The sequence below is a fragment of the Moschus berezovskii genome, chromosome X (genome assembly GCF_049115385.1).
Source record: "Moschus berezovskii isolate FMDL1 chromosome X, NW_MosBer_1.0, whole genome shotgun sequence".
Taxonomy (NCBI): Eukaryota; Metazoa; Chordata; class Mammalia; order Artiodactyla; family Moschidae; genus Moschus; species Moschus berezovskii.
In genome coordinates this window covers 90,244,563-90,265,544 of record NC_142488.1, presented here as the reverse complement: position 1 = coordinate 90,265,544, position 20,982 = coordinate 90,244,563, and the positions used below count along the sequence as shown (strand labels likewise).

Sequence of the window (20,982 nt, the reverse complement as noted above, 5' to 3'; positions counted from 1 at the left end):
ACAGAGGTCTGTATAGTCAAAACTATGGCTTTTCCAGTAGTCATCTATAGACATGAGAGTTGGACCATAAAGAAGGCTGAGCACCAAAGAATTGATGTTTTTGAACTGTGGTGTTGAGAGTCCCTTGACAGCAAGGAGATCAAACCAGTCATTCCTAAAGGAAATCAACTCCGAATAGTCATTGGCAGGAATGATACTGAAGCTGAAGTTCCAATATTTTGGCCACCTGATGCAAAGAAGTGACTCATTGGAAAAGACCCTGATGTTGGGGAAGATTTAAGGTGGGAGGAGAAGGGGGTGACAGCGGATAAGATAGTTGGATGGCACACCAACTCAATGGACATGAGTTCGAGCAAGCTCTGGGAGATGTTGAAGGACAGGGAAGCCTGGCGTGCTGCAGTCCATGGGGTTGCAAACAGTCGGATACGACTGATCGACTGAACAACAATAAAATTAGAAATGGACATATGGAAGTTTTTTTTTTCAACACAACAGCCACTAAGATTATGAGAATGGCTGAAGGAGATGTGTATATACAATATAGACAATATAATCATGAAACATGTTTAGCTGCTAATTTGAATGCCTCTTTTGTAACACCCATGTACTGTAGCCTGCCAGGCTCCTCTGTCCATGGAATTTCCCAGGCAAGAGTACTGGAGTGGGTTGCCATTTCCTTCCGCAGGGAATCTTCCCAAATCAGGGATTGAACCTGCATCTCCTGCATTGCAGGTGGATTCTTTACACCGAGCCACCAGGGAGGCAGACAAAATATATATGTATTAAATTTCATACACATAGAAAATCAATAAATGTTAGTTTAACATTGCTGGATCAGGTACAAAATTGATTAATAACTCAAAGGCGATAAACTGAAATCATTTATGTTTTCTATTCCACTGGACATGAATAATTTCCATATCTATTGGACAAAATACCTACAAGTTAATATAGCCTCTCAGCGTTGAAAACTTGCTCAGTCAACAAGAAGTGAATCCCAGCACTGCACTTAACTAGTATCCAGTAACTTATGTTGTCTTTACCCAATTTTTGTATACTTTTTCTGACAGTGCAACACCTCCTATCCAGTTTTAGGCTCCAAGGTTTTTGGAATTGGCGCAAAGTGGCAGTTTTACCTCCATTCACAAACCAGAAGTGATAACAGATCGTCCTGGTGGTGGAAATTGGAGACCGAATGTTTTGCCTATCAGTATTTTCAAGACAGATCTTGCGTGTGTTTTAATACATCACCCAAGTCTCATCAGTTCAGTCGCTCAGTCGTGTCCGACTCTTTGCGAGCCCATGGACTGCAGCACGCCAGGCTTCGGAGTTGATTTCCTTTAGGAATGACTGGTTTGATCTCCTTGCTGTCAAGGCTTCCATCATCAACTCCCGGAGCCTACTCAAACGAGTTTTCTGTGAACTCACGGAGTGCTCCTCGCCAGCCCTGTGTTGCTACAGAGCAAAGCCCAGGCCTAGGACTGGAAGCGTTGGCTGCAATCCAGCCTTCCTTTCAGCTCTCTGTCTTCACCACCACCTGGAGCTTCAGGTTGTTCTAGCAAGCAGCTCAGCCCTAGAGGCAGAAGACTGTACCTGACTGGCTACTGCAGGGCTGCGGCAGACATGCCGAATGTGCGGTCACGTGAGGCTGAGGGCGGGTCACATGACGGCGCTCTCGCTGGGACCGGCTAGAGGTGTGTAAGCGCTGAAAAGTGTCGGGCAAGACTTGCACCTGACGCTTGACAGACGGCTGTAGGAGGAGTGGTAGGGTGTCTCTTCATGCTGCACTAGCCTGAAAACGAAAACGAATTCCTCAGGTGCCCAGGATTACGGTATTTGTTGGCAGAGGACACAGTCCCTCAGCCAATCGCGAGCGCCTTAGCCGGAGCCTGATTTTTGACCAGGAGCTCAAGAGGCCGGAAGTCATCCTGAGGGAGGCGTATGCGGAGAGAAGCAGCGGCCGCTGTTGGAGGAGGTGGGTTCGAGGCCGGCTGGGAAATAGCGTCCAAGGGAGGTGGTAGTGGAGACTAGATCCTCGTGGAGGAAGCGCCTGGGACTTTCGTGCTCCCTCCTGCTCCCTCCTGCTTTCTGAACGCCCCTCACCCCACCCCAGTCTCCCCATCCAGCGGTGGCGCGACTGTTTCTGTTTGGGTAGGGGAGGTGGACACGAGGAAGCAGTTGGCTTCAGGGGTGCCTAGAAAGAGGACACGGTGAAGTGACAGTTCGTGAACACCTATGGTCTTACATTAGGAAATGCAGGTGTGAAGATAAGAACTGTGAGCTACACTCCCTTCCTCCCACCTCATTGGCACTCTCTACTGTTTGTCTTTTCCAGCTGGTGAAACCAGCTCAAAACTGGGGCAGGGGGTGGGATATCCAAGGCTCCAGCTGCCTGGAGATGTAAGAGAGGAATTAACCGCAATCTGAGCAGCTCTGGGGAAAGGGAGATAACAGACTCAGGAGGAGTGAATCTGTTTGTTTGGGGCCCTTCACATAGGATTCTCTTTGGGATACTGCCAAGCTTCTCAATTCCCAGGATGATGCTACTCCTTGGAGGCTCCCTCCTGCTGCCATGCTGGGCCTCCTGAATAGGGTTTTTCTGGCAACCACCTATGAAAACTGCTTTATGGATGGTCTCATGTGTGTCTGCTCTGCTGACACTTTGCTCTCTTTGTCTTTTGCCTTCTGCCCACTTCTTCAGGCATGTTTCTTTGGTTTTCCACTAGGTGTAAGATCCTTGTGGTTTCCTTGGTATCCTTACACTAGGTGTAGGTCCTTGGTATATCCTTATCCTCTTTCTAAGTGAATATCCCCTCTCCACCTACCCACTCCCTCCCAACGCCATATCCACCTGATACCAGGGCAGTTTAAGAAAGTGCCACTAGGAAAGAATGAATTTTCCTAAGCTCACTCATATCCTTATTTTTATACTCAGTATGGAGTTGAAACTATGCAGTAATTCTACTTCAGACCCTCCTGTTTGTATTTAAAAGCTGAAATAGAGCAGTGGGCATGTGGGTAAAATTACGTAGATTGAGGCCTTAGGGCTGCCCCCTCCTCTCTTACCCCCTGCCTCTTTTGTTGTTATCCTCTTCCCTCCATTCTCCAGAATTCTAGTAATATATGTATTGTGACCAACATTTAAGTTTTGGCCTTTCCCTGCAAACTTTGTTGTCTTGTCTGTGTTGTTTTAGAGTTTAACAAAACACCTCAAACATTAAGTGGTATGTGAAAGTCGCTCAATTGTGTCCGACTCTTTGCAACCCCATGGACTATACAGTCCATGGAATTCTCCAGGCCAGAATACTGGAGTGGGTAGCCTTTCCTTTCTCCAGGGGATCTCCCCAACTCAGGGATCGAAGCCAGGTCTCCTGCATTGGGAGGGCAGATTCTTTACCAGCTGAGCCATTAGGGAAGCCCAAGAATACTGAAGTGGGTAGCCTATCCCTTCTCCAGGGGATCTCCCCAACCCAGGGATCGAACCCAGGTCTCCTGCATTGCAGGTGGATTCTTACCAACTGAGCTATCAGGGAAGCCCTTAAGTGGTATAAGAGAGAGTTCATCTGACCTTTGTTTCTGGATCCTTGCACAGAGCCAGGAATTTCTTGAACCTTGGGAGGATCTTTGTTATGCTTATGAATGGACTGTGGTTGGTCCCTACTTAGCTTCAGGATGTGAGAATTTGGGTTGGTCACTATAAAGGGACAACCACATATTTAGAGTTGGAACTTTAGGCCAGCAGGAACTCCTGAGTGGGGAGGAGGCTAGATTTGGGGTTCAGTCATGTGACCAGTAATTTACTCAATCATGCCTATGTAATGAAACCTCAGTGAAAACTCTTCCTGGTTGGTAACCACACTGATTTCCAGGGAGGATGATTTTGCCCCGAATCCATGAAAAGAAGGCATGGAATTTGTCTGTATGTTTGAGACATGTCCATACCTTGTTCTATGTGTATCCTTTCTAGTAAAACTATAACTCTACATATAGCACTTTTAGTGAGTTCTTCAAGTTGTTCTAGTAAAAAATCAAACCTGAGGGGGTCATTGTTGTTCAGTCACTCATTTGTGTCCAACTCTTGGCAGCCCCATGGACTGCAGCACTCCAGGCTTCCCTGTCCTTCACTATTTCCCGGAGTATGCTCAGATCCATGTCCATTGAGTCAGTGATGCCATCCAACCATCTCATCCTCTGTCACCCACTTCTCTTCCTGCCCTCAATCTTTCCCAGCATCAGGGTCTTTTCCAACGACTTGGCTCTTTGCATCAGGTGGCCAGGGTATTGGAGCTTCGGCTTCAGCATCAGTCCTTCCAATGAATATTCAGGGTTGATTTCCTTTAGGATTGACTGGTTTGATTTCATTGCTGTCCATGAGACTCTCAAGAGTCTTCTCCAGCACCACAATTTGAAAGCATTGGCAGTCAGCCTTCTTTATGGTCCAACTCACATCCATACTGACTACTGGAAAAACCATAGCTTTGACTATATGAACCTTTGTTGGCAAAGTCTGCTCTTTAATATGCTGCCTGGGTTTGTCATAGCTTGTTTTTGAAGAAGCAAGTGTCTTTTAATTTCATGGCTGCAGTCAAAATCCACAGTAATTTTGCAGCCCAGGAAAATAAAATCTGTCACTGCTTCCACTTTTTCCCCATCTATTTGCCATGAAGTGTTTAATGGGACCAGATGTCACGACTTTATTTTTTGAATTTTGAATTTTATTCTAGCTTTTTCACTCTTCTCTTTCACCCTTATCTGGAGGCACTTTAGCTCTTCTTCAATTTCTGCCATTAGAGTGGTATCATGTGCATAACTGAGGCTGTTGATATTTCTCTTGGAAATCTTGATTCTAGCTTGTGATTCCTCCAGCTTAGCATTTCGCATTATGTACTCTGCATAGACGTTAAATAAGCAGGGTGACAATATACAGCTTTGGTGTACTCCTTTCCCAATTTTCGACCAGTTCATTGCCATGTCCGGGGCTAACTGTTGCTTCTTGTACTGCATACAGGTTTCTCAGGAGGCAGGTAAAGTGGTCTGGTATTCCCATCTCTTTAAAAATTTTCCACATTTTGTTGTGTTCCACACAAAACTTTAGCATATATCAATGAAGCAGAAGTAGATGTTTTTCTGGACTTCCCTTGCTTTTTCTGTCAGATGTTGGCAATTTGATCTCTGGTTTCTCTGCCTTTTCTAAGTTCACATTGTACATCTGGCCATTCTTGTTTCATGTACCTTTGAAGTCTAGCTTGAAGGATTATAGGTCTTCCCTGGTGGCTCAGTAAGTAAAGGATCTGCCTGCAATGCAGGTGACCCAGATTCAATCCCTGGGTCAGGAAGATCCCCTTGAGAAAAAATTGCAACCCACTCCAGTGTTCTTGCCTGGAGAATTCCATGGACAGAGGAGCCTGGTGGGCTACAGTTTAGGGGGTCACAAAAAGTTGAACACAACTGAGTGACTAGCACTTTTACTTTTAAGGATTTTGAGCATTACCTTGCTAGCATGTGAAATGAGTGCAGTTGTATGGTAGTTTGAACATTCTTTGGTGTTGCCCTTCTTTGGGATTGGAATGAAAGCTGACCTTTCCCAGTCCTGTGTCCATGGCTGAGTTCTCCAAATTTGCTGGCAAATTGAGTGCAGCATTTTAACCGCATCCTCTTTTAGGATTTGAATTAGCTTAGCTTTAATTCCATCACCTTCACTAGCTTTGTTCACAGTAATGCTTCCTAAGGCCCATTTGACTTCACACTCCAGGATGTCTGGCTCTAGGTGAGTGACCACACCATTGTGGTTATCTGGGTCATTAAGACCTTTTTGAGAGTGTCATGGGAACCCTTGAATTTATTAGTGGTCAGTCAAAATTGTGGGTGGTACTCCAGGACTTGTAATTGGCATCTGATCTCAAATGGGGACAGTATTATTGGGAACTGCATTCTTAAACCTGTGGAGTCTGCCTCTGACTCAGGGTAGTTGGTGTCAAAGAACTGGTGATGTAAAAAAAAAAGTGTCACACACTATTTTTAGTAGGCACCTCTCGATTCATATCTATAAACCAACGTATGATCCTATGCATCATGCATAAACAAGTTACATTCGGTGAAAAAAGCAGCCTATGTTTTTGTGGCATACATCTACAACTTAGATGATTTTTAAAGTTCTTTTTCTATTTTGTTTTTTCTTATCAGAGCTCCCTCAGCCTTTGCTTTCTGTTAAGGAAACTTCACACGGTGCATACGGTGCATTTGTATTTGGGAAACTTCACAGGGTGCTCCAGCGAGATACCTCTAAGTCCCACATGCATCCCAGTGCAGATTCTTAACTAACTCAGGCCTGTGGATTTTTTCAATCTCAGCCAAAGGACATGTAAGTGTGAGGTGTGGAGGTGTGTGTGTCTATGCATAAATATGATTACCTCTGTTCTGATCACTCCTTGGGTGGCACTTACAAGGGCTAGATCATCCTTCAGTTTTTTTACTGGGAGTGTAGTTGAAGTAAGTACCTCAACACATATGTGGCCCTTTTGTTTCTCCCTCCTTTCTGGATAAATATTATGGGTTATCACGTGTAATAAATATCAGGACCCGTTCAGATGTCACTTGACCTACAGTGTTGCTGCCTGGGGATAAAATTAGAGTGGAATTGTCATCTGTCTTATCATGAATGAAAGATATAGGACAGATGACATTCTGTCTATCACAACTGATCCTCTGCTCTACCCTGTTTCAAAAACGCAACCTTCAGTGGGATCTCATCTAGAAAATTCTACCAGGCTCCCAATGGAGGGTTTCAAGGCCCTGTGCAGTTCTCCCATACAGTTCTACCTTTCCATCTCCATTTCCAACACATTCTTCCAAGTCTGGGCCAGACCTGGAATGAGATAAAGACATAATTTAAGGAGGCACTCACTCATGCCTCATCCACTCTAAGCCCTGCTCCACTGCCTGTACTTAAGCTGCATTGTACTGTCTGCTGTTTCCAACCCATCTGTTCTCTGTACATTACTACTTTTGTGCATTTCCCCAGGCTGTTCTCTCAGTCTTCAATATCCTCGTGCTCTTTCTCTGCCTGTGGGAAACATAGCCATCCTTTCAGGCTCAGCTCAAATGCTAGGACCTGTTTGAAGTCTCTCTGAAACTCTCACCCTTACTCTTTGTCCCTTGGTAGGAAGTAATTCCTCCATCCTGTGTACTTACACAGTATTTTATTCACCCCTATTTTAGCATTTGTTTCTTTGTATCATGCACTGGAGCCTTTTTTTAATGAATAAGACAGAACTAGTGTTGAATGATAGATAGCACAGAGGAAGAAACTTGGACTCTTTTTTAAATTTATTTTAATTGGAGGCTAATTACTTTTCAATATTGTAGTGGTTTTTGCCATACATTCACATGAATCAGCCATAGGTATACATATGTTCTCCATCCTGAACCCCCCTCCCACCTCCCTCCCCATCCCATCCCTCAGGATCATCCCAGTGCACCAGCCCTGAGTACCCTGTCTCATTCATCAAACCTGGACTGGTGATCTATTTCACATATGGTAATATACATGTTTCAGTGCTATTCTCTCAAATCATCCCACCCTCACCTTCTCCCACAGAGTCCAAAAGTCTGTTCTTTATATCTGTGTCTCTTTTGCTGTCTCACATATGGGGTCATCGTTACCATCTTTCTAAATTCCATATATATGTGTTAATATACTGTATTGGTGTTTTTTTTTTCTGACTTACTTCACTCTGTATAATAGGCTCCAGTTTCATCCACCTCATTAGAACTGATTCAAATGTGTTTCTTTTAATAGCTGAATAATATTCCATTGTGTATATGTACCACAACTTTCTTATCCATTCGTCTGCCGATGGACATCTAGGTTGCTTCCATGTCCTGGCTATTGTAAACAGTGCTGTGATGAATATTGGTGAACAAGTGTCTCTTTCAGTTCTGGTTTCCTCGGTGTGTGTGCCCAGCAGTGGGATTGCTGGGTCGTATGGCAGTTCTATTTCCAGTTTTTTAAGGGATCTCCACACTGTTCTCCATAGTGGCTGTACTAGTTTGCATTCCCACCAACAGGGTAAGAGGCTTAGCAACAAACAAAGGTCACAAACTGTTACTCACTGAAGCATTATTTTGTGCTTGAGCATACAGTACATTTAGGGTTGTTCTATGGAAGAGGAATTTAACTAAAACTAACTTAATAAGGACATTTATTATTCACTGGTTGGAATTACTGAGGTAGGGCAGTCTTGATGATTGTTTGATTCAGCTAAGGACTCAGCTTTTTTCCCATCTCTTTCATCTGCCACTCACAATATCAGCTTCCATCCTAAGGCTAGAAATTTGATGTGTGCAAGGAGTCAAGCAACTTTCGAAGGAAGAAAAGAAGATATCTTTACTGATGGCCTTTTCTTATGAGTGAGGACACTTTCCTCAGAAATTCTTCTGCAATCTTCTCTTCACTTCTCATTGAGCAGAGTTACATCACCATCCATTCCAGAGTGCCAAGGGGATGAATTATCCCTAGACCGAGAAGACTCACCTCTAGAATTGGGATCAGCTTCCTTGTGGTACATCACTATAAGGAGAAGGGAGACATATTTATGTAAAAGTGATGTTCTTTTAATATAGTAAAGGATTATGTTAAGCAACACAGAATATACAGAGCACCAACGTTACAGTGAGAAAGAGCACAATAGCAATGTCTTAGCAATTATGACCTCTAAAAGCCACCAAGGAGATCTCATCTACTCTTATTGCTTTTCCTAGCCCACCCCATACTATGACTAGATCACGGTTTTAAAAGGAACTAGAAAGACTTGATACTTGCAGATATTTCAGAATATCAGATAGCTCCTCAGTTAGTATATACAAGAATCCTGTAAAGTAATTACCAATCCCCTTGGAAGGATAACTGAGTTATAGAAACATTAAGTACCTTTTCCAAAGTGACACAAATAGTTAGTGGTAAAGTCTCTGCTCATGCTTTGGACTGTATAGCTCTGAAGTCTGGCCATGTCCCAGAGTAGAGCCCACAGGAAAGAGTCCCTACTCTACTATGCAGCCTCCTTTGAGAAAGTGCTTACAGGGCTTTTTGAAATGTTTGAAATGCCAAACATTAGTTATGCTTGGGAAGAACTTAAAGAGTAACTGGGTGAGGATATTGATTACAAAGTGAAGGGAATGATCTTTCTCAAAGGAAAGCAGGGTGTTTGGTTTGATATCCCTACTGCATCAGTAACAGAAGTACAAGGAAAGTGGCATGATTCACGGCACTGGCAGCTTTCTCTGGCCAGAGAGCAACCAGAGCTAGAAGGACCACGGGAAGGATATCACAAATTCTGGGGACAGTGGGAAGGCAGTCAAAGTTTCCAGGGACAACACAAGGGCAACCAAGGTGTCAGGGGACAGTGGGAAAGAAGTAGAAGCTTCAGAGGACAGTGATCAGCAGGTGGCAACGAAAGTAACAGTTTCCAAAACAAAGGCCAGGAGCAGAGTTTTAGTAAAGCATTCAGACAGTAATTTGAAGTAGAGGATTTATGTGGCAAAAACAGAACTATGTTCACCAGCATGGAACTGAACATTATTTTTCATGCAAAGTAGTTCCTTCATGACCACTTGCCTAGTCCCCCTCTCTCTGAGAGAAACCAGCTTCATCTAAATTATTTCATCTGATTGATGGTTGTCATGTATAACTTTATTGCTACTTCTGTCTCTGGTATTCCTTTGGAAAAGGTGTATGGATTCATTACATATTCTAACATATTGTCTACAGATTATAAGATAAAGTCAAGGATGTATCTGCAGATACTTTTTAAGATGACCTGTCTTATACTTAGAAATGTCACCAGGCTTCCCTGGTGGCTCAGATAGTAAAGAATCTGCCTGCAATACAGGAGACCTGTGTTCGATCCCTGGGTTGGGAAGATGCCCTGGAGAAGAAAACAGCAACCCACTCCATTATTCTTGCTTGGAGAATTCCATGGACAGAGGAGCCTGGCATGCTACAGTCCATGGAGTTGCAAAGAGTTGGACACGACTGAGTGACTATCACTCACTATAGGGCTTAGAAACTGGTAACTCTAATCTACGAAAGCACCTAGTAGTGTAGTGCAGCACCTCTTTATGGTGGTGGTGGTAACAGAGATGACTTTTCTCCAGAGGTTAAGTCACAGTTGTTCAGACCTCACCAGATCTTTGATTCAGGAAGTCTGAATTCTAATCTGCACTCCACATTAAGAATCTGGGGGCTAAGATGCTAAGTTCAGAGAGTCATGTAAATTTTCTATACTTGGGAGAGAAAAGAGCAAATATTCATGGAGCAGCTAGCTTTTCAAGAGCAGCTTTATTCCCAGATCTGAAGTTCAGCTGAAAAGAAGAGAATGAAAGCTGTGTCCACTGATCTTTAGTTACCCTGTTAAAATCCCTAGGCCAATATAATATGGTAAAATAATTTGCCTCCAATAAAAAATAAATTAATTACTTTAAAAAAATAATAATAAAATGTATAATCCCCCCCCCCAAAAAAAAAATCCCCTAGGCCACACTTTCAGTTCTGACATGCAAAGAGCTTAGAAGTCCTGTACTTACAACAGGAAAAAAGCTGAACAAACTGAGAATCAATGACTTAGAACCATCATAGAACTTAGGTCACAAGGCAGATGACCACCCCAAATTCTGGAGAAAAGACAAATCGGAGAGTCACAGCCTATCTCTCTACATAGAGCAGAAACTGCTAGAGACGTAAACAGGTAAGAACACTTAAGTGGAAATTTTGACAAAATGCTATATGTATGAGAATGAGAAACCCCTAAGGGACCTGCAGTGGACTTTACCTCCAGGAACTCATAGTGAAGATACCAGAAAGATCTCAGGGCTCTGGCAGTGGGAGGGCAAGTGTACACTCAAGAAATACACTCCCCAGTCTTCTCCATAACAAAGGGCTACTCTCCAGTGAAAAGGACTTTCCCAGAACATTATCCCAGCTAAGGGAAAGGCATTCCTTATATCCAGCCCACTCTAACCTTCCATTCTCCTATAAGGAGAAGAAAGATGCTAAAGAAACACTTGTGAAGGGCAGAATCAAGAGGCACAGGCCCACAAAAGACTGGAATTTAACTGTAAGATTATGCTAACAGGCCTCCAGTACAGTAACAGTGAAGTGCAGCCGAAAGAGTTGCAAATGCAGACTCTCTCTGCAAGATATAATTAGGGAAGCCCAAAGTTAAGAGGAGAAACAAAAATAAGAGGCTAGAGGAATTTTAACACTGGCACCTACAGTTACAGCAAACATTATGCACAGCCCAACAGTTACTAAAAGTCGGTTTACCTTATTACCATCATCCAACTTTCAACACAAAACTATAAGATGTATTCAAAGGTAAGAAAAAGCATTGTTTAAGGATACAAAGCATCACAACCAGGCTCAGATATAATGCAGATTTGGGGACTATCAAACAGGCAATTTAAAATAAACACGATTAACTTGGTTTTTTAATTGAAGGATAATTTCTTTACAGTATTATGGTTGTCTCTGCACTATATCATCACCAATCAGTTACAATTATATATATTTACTATATATCCCCTCCCTCTTGAGGCTTCCCCGAATTCACACCTTCCACCCCTCTAGGTCATCACAGAGCACCAGGCTGGGCTCCCTGTGTTTGTTACACAGTAGCTTCCTGCTAGCTGTTTATTTTACACATGACAGTGTATATATGTCAATGCTACTTTCTCAGTTTGCCCTAGCCTCTCCTTCCCCCACTGCGTCCACAAGTCTATTCTTTATGTCTGCATCTCCATTTCTTCTCTTAAATAGGCTCATCAGTACTATTTTTCTGGATTCTCTATGATTAATATGTTAATAGACGTAGTAGATAAAACTAGACTGGTGTGTATGGCAAGCATGTGAGATCCCAGTTGGCTCTAATCCTGGCGTATTCCCACCCTGCCAAAGAAGATGAGCCCTTGGAATCCCCTGCAAGAGATGACCTGACAGACAGAAGCCAGGAAGAGGAGGCAGGACTGCCCCTACATGGTGCCTGACCCCCGGCTGTGGGGTGAGAAGCAGGATTGTCTGAGCAGGTGCGGGTCCTGTCAGGGAAAGGTCCTGTTTCCTGGGCAACTGTGGGGACAGTGAATTGGCAAAGAGTGCCACCACAGCGACTGAGAACAGCAGTGTGGCAGAAAGAATGACGACACTGGCGCAGACAAGTGGTTTGTCTCCTCAGCCAGCGGTCGATCAGGGGCTGCCTTCCCTAGAAGAGGGGCAGGGGCTCGGCCTCCACGGGCGCCCCGCCCACTTTGCTCCAGCCCGCGGCCCCGAAGGCGAAAGCAGCCCCCAGCCACCCGCGCCCAAGAAGGATGGCCGGCGCGATGGGGGAGGGGAGGGCGCGGACACCGAACAGTCTGCAGGTTCACACACAGACACACACACACACTGCGGGGCAGCCTGTATCCATCCGCTGCCCCCTGCGGTGCGACCCCTCGCGACCCTCCCAGCCCCGGCCCGCGACCCCGCTACGCTGCAGGGCCAGAAGCGTGGGGTGCTCAGCCCACAGCGGGCAGCGGAGGGCTGGCGTGGCCCCGCCCCTCAGGCTGGCGTTCCTCCCGGCCCCGCCCCTTGTGGGTCGGAACTACGGTGGGCCTGGGAGGGGGCGTCGAGCCCATTCGTGCCGTATCCCTCCGCCCCTCTTCTCGACACCCTCGCCGCGAGCCGTCAGTGCCGCAGCCTGCGCCACTCCTGCCGGGTTTGGCGCGGGGGTCGGGAGCCGTCTTTTTGTTCTGCCTGCACGGCGAGCGGTGGGAAGCGAGAGAGGAGCTGCGACCGGAGAGGGAGGCCGACCACCGGGACCCTGCGCCTGCGAAGGCAAGTGAGGGTGTCGCGGGGCGACGACCGGCTCGCAGCCTGAGGGCGGGGAGGCGAGCTGGTCGAAGCGGGACCCATTAGAGAGGTGCTTAGCGCCGGGGAACCACTGGCGCTGAGAAGGCGGCGACCGGCGCGGGCCGGGCCCGGGTCTTGGCCACAGGGGCTCCCTCGGATGCTGGGGAGGCGTGCGGCGCGGACAGTCCCTGGCGGGCTTTCCCGGTGCCTGTGCGGGGAGAGGGCTGTGCGGGAAGCTGCTACGCCCGAATTGGCGGAGGGAGCCCGGGTGGGGTCTCCGGGGAGGCCGCCGGAGCCGGGACGGGAGCAGCCTGGGCTGTGATTCTGCCAAGGGGCCTGCAGTGTCCCTCGTGCCGGCCACAGTCCCTTCCCACAGGCACCTCTTTGATGTCAGTCTCCTGTCTGCGCAGTTGATCTGGCGACTTCAGTGGAAGGGGAACTGAGCGCGTAGATTGTGAAGACACCAAAATGACAAATCTGTTGCTTAATACAGCTGTTTAGTTGCCTTCCGTATTTAGCTCTTACGTGTCAAATGCAAGCAGATGACACAGTGAGGAGTCCGTAGGCTTTCACCGGAAGGATCCATATAAATAAATAATGTATTAATCCACGTTTCTGTTTTCTGAACATCCTAGCACACTGGAATATGTTGAAGTGTCGGAATGGCTCTTCAGAATAGAGAGGAAAATTTTGTGCAGGGTCAGTTTAGAACGCATGAAGTCAGTCTACCCATTCAGTTTCTGGTTCTGGAAACCCAAACCTATTTTCCCTTCACAGCCCCTCTCATTTTGGTGCAGAAGCAGTCCCACAGATTTTTTGGAGTTACTGGGAGTGGGTATCAATTTCTGGAAGGTGAGAGACGTTTATTTACTTATTCCTTGATTCTTCGAAAGGACATCTTAGGACCTGAATTCTGGGAATGTGTTCACTAACCTGATACTTTTCTACCATTGTCAGCGTACTGTTTTGGTGTTTTACTGACTGTTCCTCCTTTTTATGCAGGGTGTGACTCTTCAGCTAGTGGACTGTTCTGTAGTGGTAAAGATAGCATCTCCTGAAACCACCTGCTGTGTGGCCTGGCTGGCATAGGTGGTGAATGAGGTAGGAACTATGTATGTGTGGGAAAGGGGAAAAGGCTGTGGCATGCAAGATGGTATTGAAATGATAGTCCCCATTATCTTCACTGCCTGCCTTTTAAATACAGTTGCCTATGTTCCACTATCTACTCTTGCATCTCATATTTTCAGTCAAGGGAGGATGTGTGGCCTCTGCTAGGAAAATTACTGACTTTAGAGTTGGGAGGTATGATTAGACAAGATGCAGGTCTTTACCTGGGGAGTGGATGGGAGATGACTTGGGAAGAGCAGGGAGATGGGAGACATTTTTCATGGCCTTGGATATACAGAAGCGTGTGTTGTAACACTTGTGATGGGTGTTGGGTCATCTCAGTATCTTCTGTTTTCTTTCCTGTTTTTTTGTCTTTCATAGGTTTGTTCTTTTCAGAGTCCTGTAGAAATCTGCAGGTAGCTGTTCTCTTTGAACTTGACTAGGAAAGAGGACGAAAGCTATTCATTTGAATCCAAGGTGAGTGTGAGCATGAACACCCTCATTGATTTGGAGTGGAAATTGGCTTTTGACAAGTAAGACCAGATCATATCTTCAAGCCATTGTATTCCAACTTCCCACACACCTTTGCCCTCACATTTATGTATAGGAGATGGGGATGGGATAAGACACGATTGTGCCTATAGGGTAATTGATAGATCCCCAGGAAGTGGTGGATAACATGGAAGAGGATCAAGGAGGCCAGAAACAAAGCTCTAGGTTTGGAAAGGCAGGTATTGGGTTTAGAAGCCAGAGTGCATATCTGTCTACCAAATGCTTAAAGTTCCAGTCCCTTCTGTGTTTTTGTTCACAGGTCCACCTCTGAGTTGTCTATAGGGCTTATCAACACCAGAAGCAAGAGAAGAGGAGAAAAGTCCACCATATCAGTGCAGGTTGGTGTGAGACATACCAGGATAGACCTGTAGTGTATAGTGGTATATTCCAAAGGGGCTATACTCCTTAGTCTTGCTCACTTGCACCAAACTTTCTCATCATCTCTGTTCCTATTTGATGCAGAGAAAAGAGAAGTGTCTGGATAGGGCATTGTTGGGCATTAGTGGGACTATGGTAGGGATAAAATGAGGTAAAAACATTTTCTACTATTCTACTCTTACCACGCAACCCATCTGTACTCACATTCTGTGTGACTTTCTGCATCGAAAAATGCAGTTGGAAGAGACTGAAAGCTCGTTTTCTTCTTCCACCTCAGGTCTATCTCCAGTGCTAGCTGTGGTAGCTTTGGAGTGACAGAAGATCATCACCTTCAACCTAGTAAAAGAATATTAGGACACTGACCCAAGACATACTGAGAACCAAGGCCAAGACTGTGTAGAGCTATCTATATAACTAGATTTCAGCTATGGCTGGAGCTAAGAATAGAAGGAATAGGAATAGAAAGAATGAGAATAAAAAGAAGGAAAAAACTGAAAAAAGAGCTGTTGTAGAAACTGAAGGAAAAAGGGAGGCCACTGATACAGTCAGATCAACTGAAGGAAAGAGGGAGGCTACTGGTGCAGCCAAAACCCAGGCCAAAGCAATAACTAAGGCAGGGCCTCGGGCAGATGCAGTGGCAGTGGTGAAGGCAGCGTCTAAAAACAAGATTGTTTCTGAGATGAAAGAACATCTGCCAGATGTCCGTCCCAAAGCTGAAGATGAGGCCACTAGAGCAGCTCCATTTTGTTCTGCGGCTCAGGCTACTGCTGAGTCCAGGTTTACATGTAAAGATAAGACTCGTATTGATACCTGGTTTGGGGCTAGAGAAGAAGCCAATGTTGGTTCCTGGTTCTGGAATGGAGAAGAGATTGTTAAACATTGCAGTGCTAAGGATGAAGGTAAAGCTGATACTGCTCCCCCATCCTGTGCTGAGAAGTTGGAGCCTGTGGCTGGGACCAGTTGTAAGGCTAGGTCAGGAGCTGAGGAGGAGGAGGAGGAGACCTTTATTGGGAGCTGGTTTTGGGATGGAGATGAAACTAGTTTTGACCCTAACCCTAGACCTGTGAGCAGGATAATTAAGCCTCAGCCTGTAGATGAAATTAATGAAAAAGATAGGCCCAAGGACTGGTCTGAGGTAACTATATGGCCCAACGCTCCTTTTGTAACTCCAGCAGTGTTAGGCTTTAGATCCCAAGAAAAGCCTCCTTCATATGTTGTCCTGGCCTCTGATGAGGAAAATACCCATTCTTCGCCTGAGGCAACAGCGGCAGCATGCCCTTCTAGAAGCACTCCCTCTAGCTCACAGCCTGTCTCTGAGTTCCCATTTGGTTCTGACGCTTTCATCCAAACCATAGGGGAAATTAGGCGCCAAATAAGGATCAGGGAGGTGAATGGGATTAAGCCATTTGCTTGCCCTTGCAAAATGGAATGCTGCATGGATTCTGAGGAGTTTGAAAGATTTATTACCTTACTTAAGTCAACTACTGATCCTCTCATTCATAAAATAGCTCAAATTGCAATGGGGATCATTAATGTTCATCCATTTGCTCAAGAGTTAATTAATGAGGTGGGTGTAGTGACACTTATTGAAACCTTGCTCATTTTTCCTTCCTCTGAAATGAGAAAAAAGGCTGTCATTACTCTGATTCCCCCCTCTGGGGATGAAAGACAACGCAAGGCTGAATTACATGTTGAGCATATGTGTAAAGAAACCATATCTTTCCCCTTGAATTCACCTGGACAACAGTCTGGATTAAAGATACTAGGACAACTGACTGCTGATTCTAATCATCATCACATTGTTGCCAATTACTTTTCAGAGCTTTTCCATTTGCTGTCCCTTGGAAATCGTAAAACTAGAAATCTTGTTTTGAAAGTACTTTTGAATATGTCTGAAAATCCAACTGCAGCCAGAGATATGACCAATACAGAATCATTAGCAGCGTTAAAACTCATCTTTAACCAGAAAGAGGCAAAAGCCAATCTCGTTAGTGCTGTGGCCATATTTATTAACATAAAAGAGCATATCAGAAAGGGCTCGATTGTAGTTGTTGATCACTCCAGTTATAGTACACTCATGGCCATTTTCCGTGAAATTAAAGTGATCATTGAAACAATGTAAAATGAGCTAGAAATAAAAGAGAATGCTTTGAACAATCTACACACTTGAATAGGCTGTCTGTTCCCAAAGAGCCATGCATAATGTTTTGGTTATTACAGTGTGCATGTTATGAATTACATCTTAACACAATATTACCTGTGACAGTCTAGGCCTGAGCTAGACCATTTTGGGGTGTCAGTGTTTCATTATGAATTTAAAACATCTGTCAATTATTATCTTGTGTAGATGGAGAGCTTTTTAACATTTTACTTAATTTAAGATAGTAAACTGGTGTATTGTAAGTAAGCTAAACTTGTTCATTAGTATCTGCTTAAATCCATTTGCAGCTTCAAATGATTAAAAAAGATAATATCCTTGAATTTATAATCTAGTTGCATAAACAAGGCATATACACAAAAAGATATCTAATGATACACATATACTCATACGTATGTATGTACACAGACATATATGTATACCGTACATGCTCATTGCCAAATGTGCACTCTCAATATATAATGGCAAGGTTGCTTGCTACAGGCTGTTTAATGTAAAAGGAATTAACTGTTTTTCCCCTATTCTACCTGAATCAAATAGCTCATTCTACAACATACAAATGGCCCTGAATCTCAGATAAAATGTAATATTCATTTTTATTTTGATAACTACATTTATAGCTCATTTTTTGGCTATTTCATTTATGTCAAGTCATACAGACGAGAAAGGAGTTAGGTGTAGAGAGGAAACAATTTCCAGAGTACCTACTGTTAATGCCAGTAACTGTGTTAGCACTACATATTACAGGTTTCCTCTTTTCAACAATGGTTCTCTGAGCTACGTACTGGTATTTTTTTACGATTATAACTCATTATTCTGGATCACCTCCAGTGAGAATTAGGGAGGTTAAACCGTTTTTCCTAGATTTACGTGGCAGACAAGCATTGCTGTTTTGTCTGATACCAAACCCATTCTCAATGCCCCACTACCTTATAGCCCCCTTCCACTTTTTTGTGTGGCAGCCTTCAAGGCTCACAGATTGGTTTTAATGATTAAATTTTGCTGTAGATCATGCTCCTGCCAGTCTTGAAATTCTTAACTTCCTCTGAATGCACATGTCCATTAGGCATTTGGCTAAACCTTGCTGGAGTTCGAAGAAAAGTCTAGGATGAATGTGTATGGATTTGAACTGGTAGTGTCTGGGAAACAGTTGGTTCCCAAAACAGTTGAATGGATAAGATGTAAATTTGGAGTCAAAACAACTGAAATTTGCTATATGACCTTATGGGCTTCAATCTGTATGTACTTTCTCCCTCCAAAGAACTAGAATCATTCTGTACATTGTTTCATACCTTACGTTTTAAAAGATAATTGTTTTCTTCCTCCTTGCAAAGCTACCTTGATTTGTTTACCATTTGTAATTTATTCTCCTGTGAGTCGTGAAAAGATAAAACAGTTCTATCTTTTACTAGTAGGCAAGCCTACTCTCTGTATTTGTACCAGCTAAAACTGTACGGGATAAGCTTAACTGGAGAAATTTAGGCCCAGGCCTAGAACTGCAGCTTCGTCAACACAAAACAGGAAAGCTAGGAGAGAAGTTGATGCTTAAGTTTACATGATAGTGATTCCTGAAGGTCTGTGGTCCAGAAAGCATTTCTAGGACTTATGGACTATAGCTCTGTTTTCTAAAACTCATGGTAGGAATTAGAACCTCTTATCTGAGTTGAAGTGAATGTCTTGGTATGTAAAAATATTGGATTATATACTTTGTTAAAAATGAAACAGGACTGTACTGTAAATACTGTTTGTAACTTGCCTTCTCCCCTGTCCTCCACTGTTTCTTGTGACTATCTTTCTGTATCAATAAATAGACTTCTACAAATATTTTTGAATCTCTATTTAAAGTTTTTCTTGTGTTAACATTTGGTGCATAATACTCTATAATCTTCCATTGCATATCTTCTTAATAAAGAATGTGCATAAATTTATTCTATAAAAATAAGACTATAGTATTCTGCGGTTTGCCTTTTGGTCCTTTCAGTTATCTTTCCAATTTAGTATTCTGCATATCTACCATATGCTTTTTATTTAATAGCTTTATTGAGATATAGTTGACATATATCAAACCCTACATATTTAAAGTATACAATTTATAAGTTTTAACATATGTATACAAACATGAAACTATCACCATAATCAAGATAGCAAACATGTCCATCAGCTCCAAAAGTTTTGTCATGCTCCTTTGTAATCTCTCCTTTCCATTTCTCCCTATGCTGTCCCAGACAAGCACTAATCTATATTTTGACAATATAGAGTCATTTTCATTTTCTGTAATTTTGCATAAAAGGAATCATACAACATATATTCTTTCAGAGGGAAGAAGATCTCATTTCTTTTTTATTTTCTAATTTGAGGAAAATTGCTTTACAAAGTAGTATTGGTTTCTCCCATACAGCATTGCAAATCAGCTGTATTATGCATATTATCCCTCCCCTCCCCCTACCCCACCCCTCTAGGTTATCACAGACCTCCCTGTATTATAGAGCCACTTCTCACTAGCTGTTTTACACATGGTAGTGTATATATGTCAATGTTACTTTCTCTGTTTGTCCCACTCTTTTCTTCCCCCATTCTGTGCACAAGTCAGTTTTCTATATCTACATCTCCATTCTTTCCCTTTAAATAGAGTCATCAATACCTTTTTTCTAGATTCCATATATATGCATTGATTCACATTACTTGTTTTCCTCTTTGTGACTTCACTTTGTGTAACAGGTTTTAGGTTCATCCACTTCAGTAGAACTCACTCAAATTCTTTTTAATGGCTGAGTAATAAACACCTGGAGTAACAGGCAAATTTGGCCTTGGAGTACAGAATGAAGCAGGGCAAAGACTAATAGTTTTGCTAAGAGAACACACTGGTCATAGCAAACACCCTCTTCCAACAACACAAGAGAAGACTCTGCGCGTGGACGTCACCAGATGGTCAACACCGAAATCAGATTGATTTCTTTGCAGCCATCTTTGCATCTTTGCAGCCAAAGATGGAGGAGCTCTATATAGTCAGCAAAAACAAGACCAGGAGCTGACTGTGGCTCAGATCATGAACTCCTTATTGCCAAATTCAGACTTAAATTGAAGAAAGTAGGGAAAACCACTAGACCATTCAGATATGACCTAAACTAAATCCCTTATGATTATCCAGTGGAAGTGAGACATAGATTTAAGGGACTAGATCTGATAGACAGAGTGCCTGATGAACTCTGGGCGGGGGTTCGTGACATTGTACAAGAGACAGGGATCAAGACCATCCCCATGGAAAAGAAATGCAAAAAAGCAAAATGGCTGACTGAGGAGGCCTTACAAACAGCTGTGAAAAGAAGAGAAGCGAAAAGCAAAGGAGAAAAGGAAAGATACCCATTTGAATGCAGAGTTCCAAAGAATAGCAAGGAGAGATAAGAAAGCATTCCTCAGCAATCAATGCAAAGAAATAGAGGAAAACAACAGAATGGGAAAGACTAGAGATCTCTTCAAGAACATTAGAGATACCAAGGGAACATTTCATGCAAAGATGGGCTCGATAAAGGACAGAAATGGTATGGACCTAACAGAAGCACAAGATATTAAGAAGAGATGTCAAGAATACACAGAAGAACTGTACAAAAAATATCTTCATGACCCAGATGATTACGATGGTGTGATCACTCACCTAGAGCCAGACATCCTGGAATGTGAAGTCAAGTGGGCCTTAGAAAGCATCCCTATGAACAAAGCTAGTGGAGGTGATGGAATTCCAGTTGAGCTATTTCAAATCCTGAAAGATGATGCTGTGAAAGTGCTGCACTCAATATGCCAGCAAATTTGGAAAACTCAGCAGTGGCCACAAGACTGGAAAAGGTCAATTTTCATTCCAATCCTAAAGAAAGCCAATGCCAAAGAATGCTTAAACTACCGCGCAATTGCACTC

The 20,982-nt window shown here is 43.6% G+C and overlaps 1 protein-coding gene across 2 annotated transcripts; it reads left to right on the top strand.

Annotated features, from left to right (window-relative positions):
- Nucleotides 1-1,690: 1,690 nt before the first annotated feature.
- Nucleotides 1,691-18,909, top strand: GPRASP3 (G protein-coupled receptor associated sorting protein family member 3). 2 transcript variants are annotated; one of them, XM_055393909.2, is made up of 5 exons: nt 1,691-1,975; nt 13,880-13,978; nt 14,366-14,461; nt 14,796-14,874; nt 15,192-18,909. In XM_055393909.2, exon 5 carries the CDS (start codon nt 15,342-15,344, stop codon nt 17,034-17,036), a length of 1,695 nt encoding a protein of 564 aa, XP_055249884.2. In that variant the 5' UTR covers nt 1,691-1,975; nt 13,880-13,978; nt 14,366-14,461; nt 14,796-14,874; nt 15,192-15,341; the 3' UTR covers nt 17,037-18,909. The 2 variants fall into 2 exon arrangements, with proteins under 2 accessions (XP_055249884.2, XP_088689869.1); XM_088833743.1 differs by lacking the exon at nt 1,691-1,975 and adding an exon at nt 9,941-12,862.
- Nucleotides 18,910-20,982: the final 2,073 nt, after the last annotated feature.